General features: G+C 36.9%; 2 protein-coding genes across 2 annotated transcripts in view; one reads left to right on the top strand and one right to left on the bottom strand.

Moving 5' to 3' along the window:
• The first annotated feature begins 46 nt into the window (after window positions 1-46).
• cdc45 (CDC45 cell division cycle 45 homolog (S. cerevisiae)) lies at window positions 47-8,269 on the top strand. Its single transcript, XM_043246257.1, has 18 exons — window positions 47-239; window positions 548-607; window positions 1,251-1,343; window positions 1,495-1,632; window positions 1,723-1,881; window positions 1,964-2,022; window positions 2,119-2,167; window positions 2,918-2,979; window positions 3,251-3,301; window positions 3,402-3,521; window positions 3,761-3,892; window positions 4,768-4,866; window positions 4,955-5,116; window positions 5,254-5,392; window positions 6,123-6,206; window positions 6,307-6,425; window positions 6,506-6,582; window positions 7,686-8,269. Exons 1-18 carry the CDS (start codon window positions 189-191, stop codon window positions 7,748-7,750), a joined length of 1,719 nt encoding a protein of 572 aa, XP_043102192.1. The 5' UTR covers window positions 47-188; the 3' UTR covers window positions 7,751-8,269.
• Window positions 8,270-16,244: 7,975 nt separating this feature from the next.
• The window catches only part of cldn5a (claudin 5a), a 1,046-nt gene continuing 681 nt past the window's right edge, over window positions 16,245-16,609 (bottom strand). The window contains exon 1 of the mRNA XM_043247733.1: window positions 16,245-16,609. This exon is cut by the window's right edge and continues 681 nt beyond it. Within this exon, the coding sequence (XP_043103668.1) occupies window positions 16,567-16,609 (43 nt within the window). The 3' untranslated portion in view covers window positions 16,245-16,566.

Here is a 16,609-nt window from a genome sequence, read left to right as displayed (position 1 = left end):
TCTAAGTCGTGCTTCAATTGGTTATTTCTGCAAAGGCCGCCCTAAATGTGCGTGTAGCAAATTTGGCGCCAGAGACGAAACACGGAAATCTTGAGTTTAAAAACAACAAGGTCTTTGTCTTAAAACGCGAGCATACGCACACGTTTTTTTAACAAATATCTTTCAACTTTACACGCTTGTATTTTAACATGTTTGTGACCGATATTCGAAAGGAATTTTATGATGTTGTCGTTAATCAGGTGCGTATTGTTAAAGTCGTTCAAGCCAGAAATACTATTGATATTTACTAAATACCTAATAGTTTTTTTTAAGCACTATTAATACCTCAATTATATGCTACTGTTTGAGTGTTTTGTATGCTAATCTTATAAAGTCCATTTTAGTTCAGTGTAATATGTGTTTTCTTATGCTACTGCTTTTGTGTGACACTGTACTGTATTTTTGGTTAAAGTTTGTTGTACAAACTCTTTACTGAAAGTCAAATGCGTATTCGTGAACTGCTTTGACTTTCTAAAACTTGCCTATTTTCTTGTTTTTATATCTTTAGAGAGTGGCCCTGTTCGTGTCTCCTGATATTGATGCGTTGTGCGCCTGTAAAGTTCTGCAGGTTAGTCATGCCATAACTTCATATGCTACAGTAACTAAACAATGAATGCTACGCACATCAAATGCACAAGATAAGATGCAACGTTGCACAAAACACGTGTAATTGGTGCAAAGAAGGTAGTTGTGATTATGTGGCGTAGATATTCAGATGTGTATGTAGTACATGTTAGAGTTGGTTCGGTTGTTTTCATTCTTTTAGAGCACATGGACTCCCAAATATGATCATCTATGTGCATCTTAAATTTTAAAAGGCAGCTAATTACATATTAATTTATAAAGACCTAATTAAAACTATATTATATACTATATTATATTTATACTAATAAGTTTTATAGAAAGTATGTGTAAAATATTATTTGCAAAATTAAGTTGCATCATTGATTTTTTTTTTTCTACGCATTATTGTACTGCTTTCATTTATTAGATTTTTTTTTATCGCGTGTGGGGTTTTTTTGTTTTGTTTGTTTTTTAGAATTTAAATATTTTAATCTCATTCTATTTAGGCTTTTTTTTTTTATTAATTTTTTTTACCCAGCACTTTTTGTGGTTCGCATAATGCGGTTTTGAAATAAACTTTATCCTGCAGCATTTGCTCAAAAGCATTCAGTATTTTTAGTCCTGCTGTCTATGTCCGTTCTACCCAGGCTCTGTTTCACTGTGATCAAGTCCAGTATACACTAGTTCCCGTGGCAGGATGGCAGGATTTGGGGACAGCCTTCATGGAGCATAAAGAGCAGGTACCTTTTAATGCTCTGCCGTAAATGCTGTCCACTCTTGCATTTTTAAAACCTGGTTTATATAGCAATTGTATTGACTGACATTTGGTTAGTAGTCATGAGTCTAATCCAGAGGCAGTTAATGTTTGCATCTGTATGTTTCTTCTTCTAGTACCAGTATTTTGTTTTGATAAACTGTGGAGCAAATGTGGACCTGCTGGAGACCCTCCAGCCTGAGGAAGACTCCATTTTCTTCATCTGTGATACACACCGACCTGTTGACGTGGTTAATGTCTATAATGACACGCAGGTAAAACTATTCGGCATTCCTTATTTCGCCCTCCTCACCGTAAAACACGTCGTTATTAATCAACGATGTCTTTATTTGAACTGCGATTAGATTAAGCTTCTGATAAAGCAAGACGACGACCTTGGTGTCCCGTCCTACGACGACATCTTCCGTGATGATGAGGACGAGGACGAAGAAGGCGGCGATGATTCCGGAAACGAAAGTGACGGCAGCTCAGAGCCTTCTGGGAAACGAAGGCGTTATGATGAGGCACGTTTGTGAGATGTTGTCATACGTATTACAAGCAGCTTGATTATTTGTATTCAGATCTTCTTATGCATGTTAACTTCAGGATGCCTTGGAAAGGAGAATAGAACGGCAGCGGGCTAGAAGGGAATGGGAAGCTCGGAGGTCAATAATTATGAACCTAACAATCACTCCAAATTACAATTACCAGTGCTGACACTTTTTTTTCTGTGTTGACTGCATGAGTGTTTGTGTTTGCAGGAGAGAGATTCTGTTTGACTACGAGCAGTATGAGTTTCATGGAACATCTGTGAGTAGCTACGATTTCATATGGTCTGACATTCATGCATTAATGTATCCGTAATAGATTAATTTAATTTAAAGCTGATTTGGTTGGTAACTTGGATTTTGCGATGGCTCTACCACGTCAGTGCCTTTAGGCTAATGTATGTTGCTCTGGAAAATACACTAATATAACGATACATTGTGATTAACAGCCTTTATTCACATGCATATGTTTTTATTAAAAAGTTTTTAAGCAAACAATAAGCTATGTCCTATATGGATTATTGCATATTTGTGGAAAATTCAAATTTAATGATTTAATTTTTTTTAAGTGAAATCAGATTGTATTTCAGATTATATTACCTAATCTAATATTCATTTTGAGACTGTATGGGTTTGATCTGTATAGACAAACAGTATTATTTCCATGCATTTAAAAATTCTAAATGTTAATTTAATTATTTTTTTTAAATCTGAAATTAGGCAATAAAGATTATATTATATAATTTATATAATTAATTAATTTTATATTTCATCTATATAAACATATGGTATTTTCTGTGCATATCTAAAATCTGAATGTTCATTGTGTAACTGTACAGATACTCTGACTTTGCTCTAATATATCATTTGTTGTTTCATTTTGTACTGCCAAATAATATTTGATTCAGTAATATGTCAATTAATAATTTTCTTAAATATTCAATGAATCTCTTAGTGCTGCTGTTTAATACTTGAATAAGCAATATTTTTCTGCTTTATTCTGTTTTTTCAGGCAGCTTTGGTGATGTTTGAGCTGGCCTGGGTCATGTCTAAAGACACCAAAGACATGCTGTGGTACGCTTCTTATTTTATATTAACTTTAATAAGTCAAGTCAAGTCAGTACAAAGTAAACTGAAACAGATGAGTGTGGGATTTGCTTTGAAACGACTTTCACTCCTAAATTGCTAGTGAATTTCACGACAATTCAACAAATTGAATTAAATGCTAAATTACCTAGACTGACTGAAATCATATTTTCTTTTAAAATGTACTCCAATAATGCATGTGCAAATTCATCGGTGTATATTTGTTCTCTAAACTGAACATTCGCTCTTCGGCCGTCAGGTGGAGTGTCATCGGAGTCACAGATCAGTGGGTTCATGATAAAATACCGCAGTAAGAATCTCCCTCTTACCTTATTTTGCCGACATTAACATCTCGGATGTTCTCGCGACTTCTGAAGCAGGTGTTTCAAGCGACCTTGTTTCTTGTACAGCATGAAATACGTGACGGACATCGCCACCCTACAGCGTCACGTGTCCCGACACAGCCATAGAAACGAGGACGAGGAGAACTCTCTGTCCATCGACTGCATGAGGATCACTTTTGAATACGAGTATCCTGCTTCGTACGATGGTGTGAATGAGTGTTCAGACAGAAAACCGGTGTAAACAAAAAAAAAAAACATGTCCTCTTTATGATTATTTTCAACTAATATGCATCTCTTGATTTAAATTTTGTCTAAAAATGTCTTAGCTTTTGCATAACGGTATGTTTTGTGCTCTTGCGCGTGTGTAAAGGTAATGCCCACATTATGTGTAATGAGTGTGTTTGACCCTTGACCCCGCGTGTCAGTCTGAGGTTGGTGTTGTATCAGCACTGGTCTCTGTACGAGAGCATCTGTAACTCCTGCTACACCTCCTGCAGCTTTAAACTCTGGTCCATCAACGGACAGAAGAAACTCCAGGAGTTCCTGGCAGATATGGGGTGAGTGGACCGATCGTGTGTTAATGGTGTGACCAGTGGCATCCAATAACTTGCCAATATGAAGAAGTTTCATTTAGAAGTTTGAGCAAGCTCATTAAAGTTGATGTGTGTCGATGATTTATATTAGAGGAAGAGTTCGTCCTAAAAATTACAATTCCCTGAAAATTCGAACCCTCTAGCCATCCAAGATGTCGGTGACTTGTTTCTTCACCTGAAAAGGTTTGGAGAAATGTAGCGTTACTTTACTTACTCGCATATGGATCCTCTGCAGTGAATGGGTGCCGTCAGATTGAGTCCAAACAGCTGATAAATGCGTCACAATAATCCACACCGCTCCAGTCCTACAGTTGTCTTAAGAAGCGAAAAACTGTGTGTTTGTAAGAAACAAATCCATCCCTTTGGCTGAAATAAACATAATCCTAGGCATAGTATGTGTTTCTCCCAGTAAAAAAAAAAATGGTCAGAGAAATTTGTACAGAAAAAACATTTACAAGTGAAAACAGCCAAAATGAAATATGTGAGTGGATTTTGATGTGAAAGCACAGCAGGGAATGCTTTTTTCCAAAAAAAATGTCCCACGGGATGTTGACTGATTGACTACAGTGGCGTGGATTATTGTGATGGTTTTTATCCGCTGTCTGGACACTCAATCTGACGGCACCCATTCACTGCAGAGCATCCATTGCTGAGCATCCAAATCTGTTCCCATAACGGATTACATCCAACACATTTACATCTCGGATGGCATGAGGGTATGTGCGTTTTCAGGCAGTTTAATAATGGTTGAACTATTACTTTTAATTCTCAATCAAATTTTACTGTTTTATAATTTGATGAATCAGATTTTGGGGTTGACGGTGTTTGCTTTCCTTCAGTCTGCCGCTCAAGCAGGTGCGGCAGAAGTTTAACTCTATGGATATGACGATTAAAGAGAACTTGCGTGAAGTCATCGAAGAATCTGCCAACAAATTCAGGTGAGAGAGCCAAATGAAAGATTGCTCCTGCAGTAGTCAGTATCTTTCAGGTTTAATTGTTGTTTTAAATTTATTTATTTTTTTTTAGTATGAAAGACATCCGTGTGCAGACATTTGCTGTACACTTTGGCTTTAAGAACCGGTTCCTGGCCTCCGACGTAGTTCACGCTGCCGCCGCCCTGCTGGAGAACGTGGAGAAGGATGAAACGCCAACAGACAACTTCATCAAAGCTCTGGACTGTCTGTCCAGGTACAAAACGGGGTTATTATAGTTGCCTAAAATCAAATAAGAAAAAAGTAATTTTGATTGATTTTTGAAGTATCAGTGTGGTGTCTTAACGCCAGTTAAGACTCTTTTTAACTCATTTCTCATCGGTGTCTCTGTAGGAGTAATCTGGAGCGGTTGCATTTAGGCATTGATCTGGCCAAGAAGAAACTGAAGGCCATTCAGCAGACAGTGGCGAGCTGCATCTGCACTAACCTCATTCTCTCACAGGGGCCTTTCCTCTATTGTCATTTGCTGGAGGTAAGGATCAAATCGAGTATTTTCAGGTTTTACATTTCTGGAGTGGAGCAATTTTCAATCAAACTCCTAAAACAGTACGGAAAAGCCGTCATAGTACAAGACTGTGTTTTAAAAAGAATTAGCTTCAGTGTTTTCACAGCAGTTTGGTTCTCTGTACATTTGCATAGAAAACACTCCATGCGTCAACCATCTTACTGCATTTATTAATAATTAAACTATATTTATATATAATTAAAACTATATATCTAGTGTCAAAACTAAAGCTATTTGGTAAACATTTAAAAGCAAGGAAATTAAGTGCAGCCATGAATATTTGTATTGTCATTTTTACTTTTTTTTTTTATTATTATTTTATTTATTTATCAGTTCTACAATGCGATTATTATAATTACTATAGTCATATTTATAGACTTGTTTTAATATTTACAATTTAATGATAAATAAATACATAACTATTATTATTAAATGCTCCTTTATAGTATAATCAGAATCTCTATATTAATATATTTGATTTAATTTTATTTATTTATTTTGAAAAACAGTAAAAATATTTGATTGTATAAAATTTGTTACAATTAATATTATTAATTGCTATTATTACTCGACAACTCTGCCCAATGTTCACGTTTTCCAGAAAACAAAATAAGATGTTTATAACGTGTGAGGTTTAATAAGTGAACGTTTTATTCTATTATTGTGTTGATGCCGAGTTGTATTTTTCTGTTTGTAGGGAACGCCAGATGTGAAGCTGTTTTCTAAACCTCTGGCTCTGACTCTCCTCTGCAAATACCTGCTCAAAGCATTCGTCTGCTCTGTAAGTACATGTGGGCACAAATACTGAATGAGAGTAATCATTTAAAATACGTTAAAGCCAAGCACGTGCCCTGGCGGTTCTCATATGTATGTTTTGTTAGACGAGGAACAAACGCTGTAAGATCCTTCCACTGATAATGGCTGCTCCTCTGGATGTGGAGAAGGGAACCGTGATTGTCCTGGGAATCCCGCCAGAATCAGAAACCTCAGATAAGAAAAAGTAGGTTTGTTTTATATGCGGAGATGTCACGTTCTCTCTTTTTCAGCTCATTTTAACTTCGGTCGTTTTTACTTTTTAAGCTTCTTCGGCCGGGCTTTCGAAAAAGCAGCTGAGAGCACCAGCTCCAGAACTCTACACGATCGTTTCGACACTTCAGGTGAGTGACTGCTGCACAGCATCATGGGTGGGTGATCTCACACACAGCCAGCAGACCACAAGAGGGCAGAGCAGATCAGAGCTCCAGAGTTTAGATGGTGACTTTGAATAAGCAGGTGTAAAAACAGTGCATATTGATGCTTTCATAGTGTTTATTAGTATTTATAGCTTTTCTATATTTTAATTTTAGTTCATTATAGTTATTAAATTCGCTTGTGGGTTTTGTTTTGTTTTTTTGGAATAGGTGCATTTAAAAGCATTTATAAAATTTACATCGGCTAGTTGTAAGACTTTAATGCTCACCAGACGTGATAATTCTGTTTATACCGCGAGCACTCGCCAGCGCGGATAAGTTAAAGCTGTTATGAATGTTTGCAGTGCATAATTTTGCTAAAGCAATGGTCATTTTCTTTAGTAACTTTCAAATTCTTCACTGAAAAATGTAAGGCATTTAGTAGCGAAGGCTTTTTATTTATGGAGGCAGCATTTCAAAATGAGCTTTCTTTTCAAAGCCAATATAATGCATCAATTCTGCTATTGTTAAATTGGTTTTATCAGTTTGTATTAATCATGCGGTATGCTAAGATATTATTTGACGTGCATTGCACATGAGCTGCCGTTATATTCACTGGTTTTGTCAGCAGTTGATTTTCCCATCATTTCTGTCAGTTTGGTGCCAGATGCCTTCAGTTCTGCCAGGCCCCAAAACACACATGTGCGTTTATCAACATGCCACAACAGATTATGAGAATCTCTCTCTCTCTCTCTCTCTCTCTCTCTCTCTCTCTCTCTCTCTCTCTCTCTCTCTCTCTCTGTCTCTCTCTCTCTCTCTGTCTCTGTCTCTCTCTCTGTCTCTGTCTCTCTCTCGTCTCTCTCTCTCTCTCTCTCTCTCTCTCTCTCTCTCTCTCTCTCTCTCTCTCTCTCTGTCTCTCTCTCTCTCTGTCTCTCTCTCTCTCTCTCTCTCTCTCTCTCTCTCTCTCTCTCTCTCTCTGTCTCTCTCTCTCGTCTCTGTCTCTCTCTCTCTGTCTCTCTGTCTCTGTCTCTCTCTCTGTCTCTCTGTCTCTGTCTCTCTGTCTCTGTCTCTCTCTGTCTCTCTCTCTGCAGTCATTGAGCTCAAGATGGAGGACAGGGGAAAGTTTCTGGATGCCCTCATCACCCTGCTGTCATAAAGGCTCACTGCATGCTGAGAAGGATTGTCAAACTGCCCACAGAATCTCTGGACGAGTGTGTGTGTGTATATATATGTGTGTGTGTGTGTGTGTGTGTGTGTGTGTTTTGATTCTGCAAAGAGACTCACATCCACACGCACAGTTGCTCCACAAGGGGAATTTCACAGCCCTTGAGCAAATACGAGATTTACCATGTTCTCAGTCAGTTTGGTGCCAAATACCTTCACTGACCTTCACCTTGACGTTTATACCGTCTGCAGCCCTTCCTGAGAACTTCAGGATCACCTCTGAGATCAGCTGGTGTTTTGGTTGAGTGCTGACTTTCTGTTTGACTGCACAGGCCTGATTTAACCGTTTTGTACCGCGTCATTTAGTATGCATTTGTGCTTGTTTGTATATGAATTCAAATACATTTTTTTTAAATAATCTTTTAAATGTAAAGTGAAATCAATTTATTGATGGTTTGTCTTTTTTTCTGTTTGGTTTTTATTATTATTTGTACATTTTTACTACATTAAAAAAAATTAAGGTCATCAAAGTTTTACGTTTTTTTAATACATATGCCTACTTAATATTATGGTAATACGGATAACTGTTTTGTTCAGAAGCGATGATTTGAAGTTAAAAAGCTTTCATGGATTTGTTCATTAGAAACAAGGACTGGACTGGAGTGGTGTGGATTATTGTGTTTTGTTTTGTTTTTTTTTTATTCAGCTTTTTATCTTCTATTCTGACGGCACCCATTCACTGCAGAGCCTCTGTTGGTGAGCAACTAATGGAAAGCAACCATTTCTATAAAAAATACATTTAAATTTTTTTGGTAAACTATTAGGCTATTCCTTTTAATGACTTTGTTCTCTTCCCCCTGGTGTGACAACTGTATAGAATCACACCGATTGATACATCATTTTTTTTTATTTAAAATGTCATAGTTTGTTCAAATTTATTTTAAAAACCTTATGGTAATGAGGATCATGATTTTACTTGTTGTGTCCCCCATCTTACAGCTACAGTTAAGCTCTGGGATATGAACTATATTAAATTTCAGTAGGGCAAAATTTAACAGAATAGCTTTAATAGATTTGTTTCTTTTAAATGTTTAGTACTACTTAGCATTTCACTTCAATTTAAATTAAGTTAGAGCCTGGATAAAGCTAAGTAGTGCCTTTTTATATAACTTAAATCTTCTTAAAGGGATAGTTCACCCAAAAATTAAACTGGTCATCATTTACTCACCATCATATCATTCTGAAGCTCAAGAATTTCTGTATGAAATCAAGGGCACCCAAAGTGGTTTGCTAACCGTTCTACAAATGATCTCCTTTTGGGTTCCACACAAGTCCTACAGGTTTGGAAGAACTCAAGAGTGAGGAAATGACAAAGTTTCTTTTTGTGACAAAAAATGCACGATTGGATTTGATGTCAAACCACGGACTGGATTTGACGTTGTTGTTTTTGAAACTTTCTCCAAAGCTACTCAAATTCAAGGTGGCTCTGGCCGAACAGGCACGTTTATACAGACATTGATATGAAATGCAGCTTCATCGGTCCCTATCTTGCAGCCTATCTTGCTTTTCGTTTTGCTTTGCAGTGTGGGTACGGAGAAGTAAAAACAAAGACTTTCAAGTGCTCCAAATGAACCCGCAACTAAATAAGTTTATAAAGAAATTAATTCTTTCCTTCAGTTCTACTCCCATTTTTGCTACTTGTGTGCCTTTTAAAATGCTCTCTCAGTTTGGTTCGCTAGGCTGCACAATCTTGGGGAAGACGGTCATTGACATCCTTCACGAGGAGGGTATTGCCAAAGAATCTGTCTGTTCACAGAGTGCGGTATCCAAGCATGTGGAAGAAAAAGATGCGCAACCAACCGGGAGAACCGCAGCCTTACGAGGATTGTCGAGCGAAATCAATTCAAGAATTTAAGCAAGGAATGGACTGAGGCTGGGGTCAAGGCATCAAGAGCCACCACACACAGACGTGTCAAAGAGTTTGGCTACAGTCGTCGTACTCCTCTTGTCGAGCCACTCCTGAACCGCAGGTAATATCTCCGTTTCGTTGACTTTTTAAAAATCAAACGAGTTTGGACTGACACGAGGATAAATAATGGTTTTTTTTGTAGCTTAAAGTTGTCGTTCCTGGTGTTAAGGACAGCACTACCCTGCTTCAGTGAGCTGTGTCGAACCCTCTCCCCTAATGAATGGGTGGATGTGTTTATCTATCATGGGTTATTATCAAAGCGTGACTCAACTGTTTATCTTCTTTGCCCCGTGTTCTTTTTTTTCAGTCACGTTCTCACATCCTGTCCTATATTTTTGCATTTACTCAATTTACTGTACTCTGCGATCGAGCTACTGAGTTCAGTTATGTGCAGTAATAATAGTGATGCTGGCCTCGGATTCGCTGGGTGGTTTTTTTTGTTTTTTGAACTAGAAATACGTCTCTTTTTTTTTTTTTTTTTTTTTTTTTTTTTTGTTTAAGATGACAGCGACAATAATTTATTTGTGCTGGACGCTTCTGCCATTATCAAAAAAAGTGTCTTTCTTTGGTTTTGTGGCATGTAGCTGTTTTCTTCTCTAGGTCTGTTCTTTAACGGTTTGATCTCGTGAGGATTGGCTGCTCTGGATAAACATGAACAATAGGAGTCATCTGTGTGTGTGTGTGTGTGTGTGTGTGTGTGTGTGTGTGTGTGTGTATCCATCTCTTTTGGGTGGGCTTCATCTGTTCAGACTCTTTCATACATTAATACTCTTTCATACATTCCCCCCCAGGAAATGAATACTTTCATTTAGTAAAAAGACAGTAAAGACATTTATAATATAAAAAAAAAAAGATTTATATTTCAAATAAATGCCAATAAATGTTAACGTGAACATTCATGAAAGTAGCGTGAGATCTCGCTGGAGAATGTGAGATTACTTTTATACTGCATAAAAAGTTCTTTAAAGCGGAAAAACGTTCTTTAGATTAGCAAAACTTTTCAGTTGCTCTCATTTTCATTTTAAAGCCGTCTTGGAGAAACAGTTGAGATATTTAAGGGATCTCTGGTGATTTTTCTTGCAGGTGTCTGTGTGCGAACAGCACTGAAGAATACCATAAAAGACGGTCAAACATCCATGAAGAATCCCACAGCAGCCAATTAAAACGCTGCCCAACTGAGAGGACAATTTCCTCTGGGTGAGTCAGAGAGTGTGTGTGTGTGTGTGTGTGTGTGTGTGTGTGTGTCTCTGTTAAATTAGGGGAATGTTGTTCCTTTTGTTGTAATGAAAAGACGGAAATCTGAAATCTCTGCTGAAGAATAAAATCATACATCTAAAGCATAATAAAGCCGTCTCATATAACCGAGACCGTGTCCATAAGCTGGTGTCACAGCAGGAGGTCAAACCCTCGTCCAGTTCATTTTACTTTCAATCTGCACACATTCCATATTTCATTAAGAACATTCCAGAATCATTCCCAGACATTCCGGAACCTGCAGGGTTCAGTCACCGCCGCCACTCAGTGTTACCATCGGAGTGAAAAACCTGACGAGATTTATTGTTGCCACTAAAAGATATTTTTCCTGAGAAAATTGCTCCAATCCTATCCCGTCTATATCCTCTAGAGATTCAGAAGTGATCTTAGCAGTGTGCTCATATTTCTTGAGGAAAAAAAATATAATGCAAATTTATTATTCAGATTATTTTTTGAATTTTTTTGCATTTTGCATAAAAATCAAATAACTGCAACTCTTTTATCTAATCTTCTACAAATTTTTTCCCTCCAAATTGCCATAAAGTTTTAATCTCAGATTTCTGATATAAAAAAACGGATTCAGAATCATGAGTTATCTATTTTTTTTTTTTTCATTTTCAATTTTCATTCTGTGCTGGGAAACTGGCTTCAGTATTTGATGGTTGCCGAGACAAAATTTCTAATTTCTGTTTTTTAGTTTTTTTATATTTATAGTATATTTTACTGACAACTATTGGCTTAAACTGTAATAACTACTTGCACTTCTTTTGATTTGATTAACATGCAGTGACATAATAAGTGCAAACTAATCATCACCGGTCACCTGAGATGAGGTTAATAATATCGGATGTAAACCGGACCCGAGACGACTTAATACTCGCTAAAACTGAAACCGAGCCACTTCTGTGAAAATAAAACGTCCTCATTTTTGCAACGACTTGTTGCATGATTCCGTGCGTCATTTTTCCTTGATTATGATGACACTCCCCTGTTTAACGCGTAATTAGGCACTCAAGCCCACACATCGTCATGCCCCTCCTCGTTAACTTCCTTCCTGCTTCCTGTCCGGCTGACCCTTGAACAGGAAGTCTGATGATTCTAACAGTTTGTCATCATAATCGACCTCACACGAACGCACACAAACATTCCTGAGCATATTCTTGTTATCGGCGTTAAAAGATACTTTTAAAAAAGGTAAAAGGCTGTCCCATACACTACCATTCAAAAGAAATTAATACGTTCAGCAAGGATGCATTAAATCGATTAATAATCACAGTAAAGGCATTTATACTGTTACCAAAGATTTCTATTTCAACGCTGAAAATAATGATGAAGATGATAATGATGATCAGCTGGAATAAATTATATTTTCAAATTTATTTAAACAGAAAACAGAAAGTAATATATCATCACCCACTGTTTTTGATCACACTTTATATTAAGGGGTCTTAACTGCTATGCACTTGCATTTTAATATTAATAATTAAATACTAAATTAATACTATACACTTACATGTTTTTGCATTGTACTTATATTTTTAAAATGTAATTGCATCTTTAATTAATTACTTTTATTACTCTGTTGACCCATCCTTCACATTTCAACCCACCCTTAAACCTACCCATATCATCAAACCCATATCCACCTTAACAGCAGCAGAAGTGTTTTGCAATACAATATGATCACATTAAATACTTCTTTTTTTTATGGACGTACATAGAATTTCTCCTCTCACGAGGTATAGACGGCAGATTGACAGCGGGAGTGTGGATGATGACTAATCCGTCTTAGAGAGTGTGAGTCAGGGTGAGAGGTTGTTCACCACGAACCGTCACCGTGGCGATGGTGAGGCCGATGACAACACGACCGGTCGGTTATGGGAGGCTGTAAATGTCACCTGACCTTTGGAGAGCAGAGGTCAGCGCAGGCGTCATGAGAACCGTCGTGCGACAGAAAGAAAGGAGCGTGTGTGGCAGATGCATTAAAGGAAAGTTTTAGACTGCAAGTATCGTAAACGGGTAGTTCAACCCAAAATTAAAATTCTGTTATTATATCTTATATTCTTCTGCCGAACACAAAAGAAGATGGTATGTAGGATGTCGGTAATGAAACGGTTTCCGATGGCCGTTGACTTAATACTATTGGAAAAAATACTATAGAAGTTAATGGGGGCCATCAGTTTACCGACATTGTTTAAATAAAAGTTGAAATAAAAATGAAAGGGCAATGTTTGCTCAATGTTTGCTATCTATTGTCCAACCAATGGAATATTAAAAACTATATATATATAAAATATAATTTTCCCAGAAAACTTTTGCATTTATTTTTTTTTAAGTGAAATACAACTGATTAAAAATTATTTACATAAAACCCCTAATAATGTCAAAAACGAACCAAAATCTAAAGGAAAATCATAGTATGTCTGTGGTATTAATCTCTGATGATTGTGTGTTGGTTTATAATCAAATGAGATTTGTTTGTGTATGTCAGTATATGTGTAGGGTGAGAGCTTGTTCTCTCTTCACATTTTTGTTCCTCGTTTCTATATCTCTCTCTCCCCCATCCGTGTCTTGGAATGTCTGCAGACGGGTCTTCCATTGTCCTCATCCATATGGCCACATTATGGGGTCCTGTCACCAGGCAACTGCAGGTTCTTTTGCGGTTGCCATGACGAAGATTCTTTAATGACGTCGTCGCTGCCCCCATGTGCCTCTCTTCATTATGGATGGAGGGTCCTTTTAAAAAGGTCTGGCACCTCCCCCGAGTACCCACCCAAAACACACACACACACACACACACACACACACACTCACTCACACACACTCACTCACACACACTCACTCACACACACTCGTTACTCAGCCTCCTAACCTCCTTAGCTTCCAAAGGGTGACTGGAACTAACAATCCCACAATGGCGGCTGAAAGAGCTGGTGTGGATATTCATACAGGCTCTATTGTGTTGGAGACTGAGAGAGGAGGGTCGGGGGAAGCAGGGCTGTTAACAAACCCATAAACTACAGAAACACAGGACCACAAGAGCTTGCACTATAAAACCGCCGTTAAGAAATTACCTCAGGTGGCAACAACTAAAGTTTTGTTTAAATTCTATAGTTCTGTACATATTAAATAAAGTGCATTTTGTAGTCAGTAGTCAAAATGTGCTTGTACTGTTTTAGGAAATATTTTTAGTTTATATTAAGTTCGATTGCATTAATTAATTTTTATGTTTTTAATATATCACCATTAATGTAAAGTTATATAGATGGTTTTGTGCAAACGTAAGGGAAAATTTGTGATGACCTTCCAAACCAATCGGTCATATATTGCTTTTCAGCCAGTTACTTCATAGGTGTTTTTAGTGTAGCAATTTAGCAATTAATGCAAACTAAAAACCTGACTTAAATGTTTTATTTAAACATTTTTAAACATTAAATGTTCTATTTTAAAAGCATATCCATTTATTTATTATTTTATAAAATAAATATTTTTATATTTATAGTAATTGTATTATTTATTTTATATATATATATATATATAAATAAATAAATAAGAATTTTTTTTTTTTTATTTTTTTGTTGTGCAGTTTTCTGTTTTTGTCTTCGTTTCGGAAATCTGATAAATTATTTAGTTGGGGGTTTTTTCCATTAAAGAAATATTATGGATTTTTTTTTTTTATTCTAATGGACATAAAACATGAATCTAACAAATCTAAACCTTTTTTGGTGCACTGCCAGGGAAAGTTGGCAGCGCAAACGAAAGTCAAACAGCCAGACTGTGCCAAAGGGGGAAAGAAAGGAAAAGCTTTTAAGTAAAACCTATTATTATTTTTTTTATTTTACATTGCAGTGTGTCCAGTTCAGTTCACTGGAGCTAACCAGTAAAATCAGGTCATGCTGTTTTTCGCTGTGTTGAGTGGCCATATGACCGGCTAAGCCTTAAGTAACTAGGTTTTTGGAAACCCAGACGACAACAATTGCATCTGACCGTACTCGCTTTTCATTTAATAACCGCCCAGAATCACTTACTTACAGCTCATCTGAATGAACTGCCTTAGCGGTGACTCCAATGATAAATACAAGCCCTGTGTTGCACAACAACTAGTTAAGAAGTGAACTACCGCTCCACAAACCGGTCTAGGAGAAGGTTATCCAGCACGTTAAGAGTTTTCCCAGCTCGAGGTCACAGAAGCACAAACATATTTGTGTCAAAACTGTAAATGTTTATTCCAAACGACATTCATTCAAAGACAATAAAAAAAAAACATTTCAGACGAGCTTGAATAAACCGAACGCAGAGGTCAAAATGTCCATCCGTGGAGACGCCGACCGGCGGGGTATTCCCAAAAACCAGATTTTCCTTCTTAGACCGTTATTTCGGCTCTGATGAGCATCGGTGTGGACGGGGTGAGTTCCCATTAACCCATCGGGTCAGGAATGGCTTCGGTTATCCAGCTCTTTCTCCACGGGTTCAAGAGTCTCTGCGAATGTGCCACGAAGCAGATTCCTCTACACGCTAAAACATCGGTAAACGTCACGACGGCTACTAACTCGAACTTACACACTTCTCCAGGTACCTAAAAGAGACCGGTTTACAGTCGGGTTACAGCTTCTCTCTCTCTCGTGAACATCCCCGACAGGTTCGAAAACAGCATTTACAACAAGAGCAAAACACTTTATAATAACTTTCATTAGGAAAACAAACATCGGACATGCTTAACAGATCAGTTTATGCACATGGAGTTATATGAGCATTGCATTTCATCTTGTAAAAAGGTACAGAAATATTACAAATAATTGCACAGAAAGAAACGATAAACAGCCATTTAAAAGTGAAATTTGAAGTAGAAAGACTGAAATGGTGTTTTCTTTTTAAACATGATGTTTTATTTACTTAGAAAATCACGTGTTACAGTGTATCAGGACATTTTACTTAGTGTTGTTGTTAAATACATTTAAGCCAATCGGTCCAAAACGCTTAAAAAAACACTTTTTGCAATAAGTTACAACGAGTTTCCGTTCATTAATGTATCGACTGACGTGAACAAACAATGAACAATACATTTATTGCAGTGTTTATTCACCTCTGTTCGTGAAATCGCGGCCATTCGTTGTTTGTCCATGTTAGTTCAGAGCGATTTTAATAATGCATGTAGAAATCGACGTTTTAGTTAACGTTAACTAAAGACGAACCTTATTCTAAACTATTGCTAACAGTCAGGCATATATATATATATATATATATATATATATATATATATATATATATATATATATATATATATATATATATATATATATAAACGATATAATGTTTAACAGATCAGTAGTTAATGCACATTAAAATATGAACATTGTAAAATAAAAAAAGGATTGTGATGATCTGTTAAGCATTGCGTAATGTGTGCTACTAGTTTTGAAAGTTACTATAAAACGTCCACCTTTCAGGAACGCACAGGAGCTATCCTTAAAAGTTTCGCGTCAAATACAAAAAAAACGGATCCAATCGGTAGTCCAAGATGCTTAAAAAAAAAAAGAAAGAAAGAAAGAATCGAAACATCAACACGCCGTGAATCCGAGCAGCGCCTAAACGTAGTTCCTCTTGTCGTAGTCCCCGTTGGATGCCGCT

Source organism: Puntigrus tetrazona, chromosome 8, assembly GCF_018831695.1.
Source record: "Puntigrus tetrazona isolate hp1 chromosome 8, ASM1883169v1, whole genome shotgun sequence".
Lineage (NCBI taxonomy): Eukaryota > Metazoa > Chordata > Actinopteri > Cypriniformes > Cyprinidae > Puntigrus > Puntigrus tetrazona.
The sequence above is the reverse complement of the archived record's forward strand: the minus strand, read 5'-3'. Positions and strand labels throughout refer to the sequence as shown.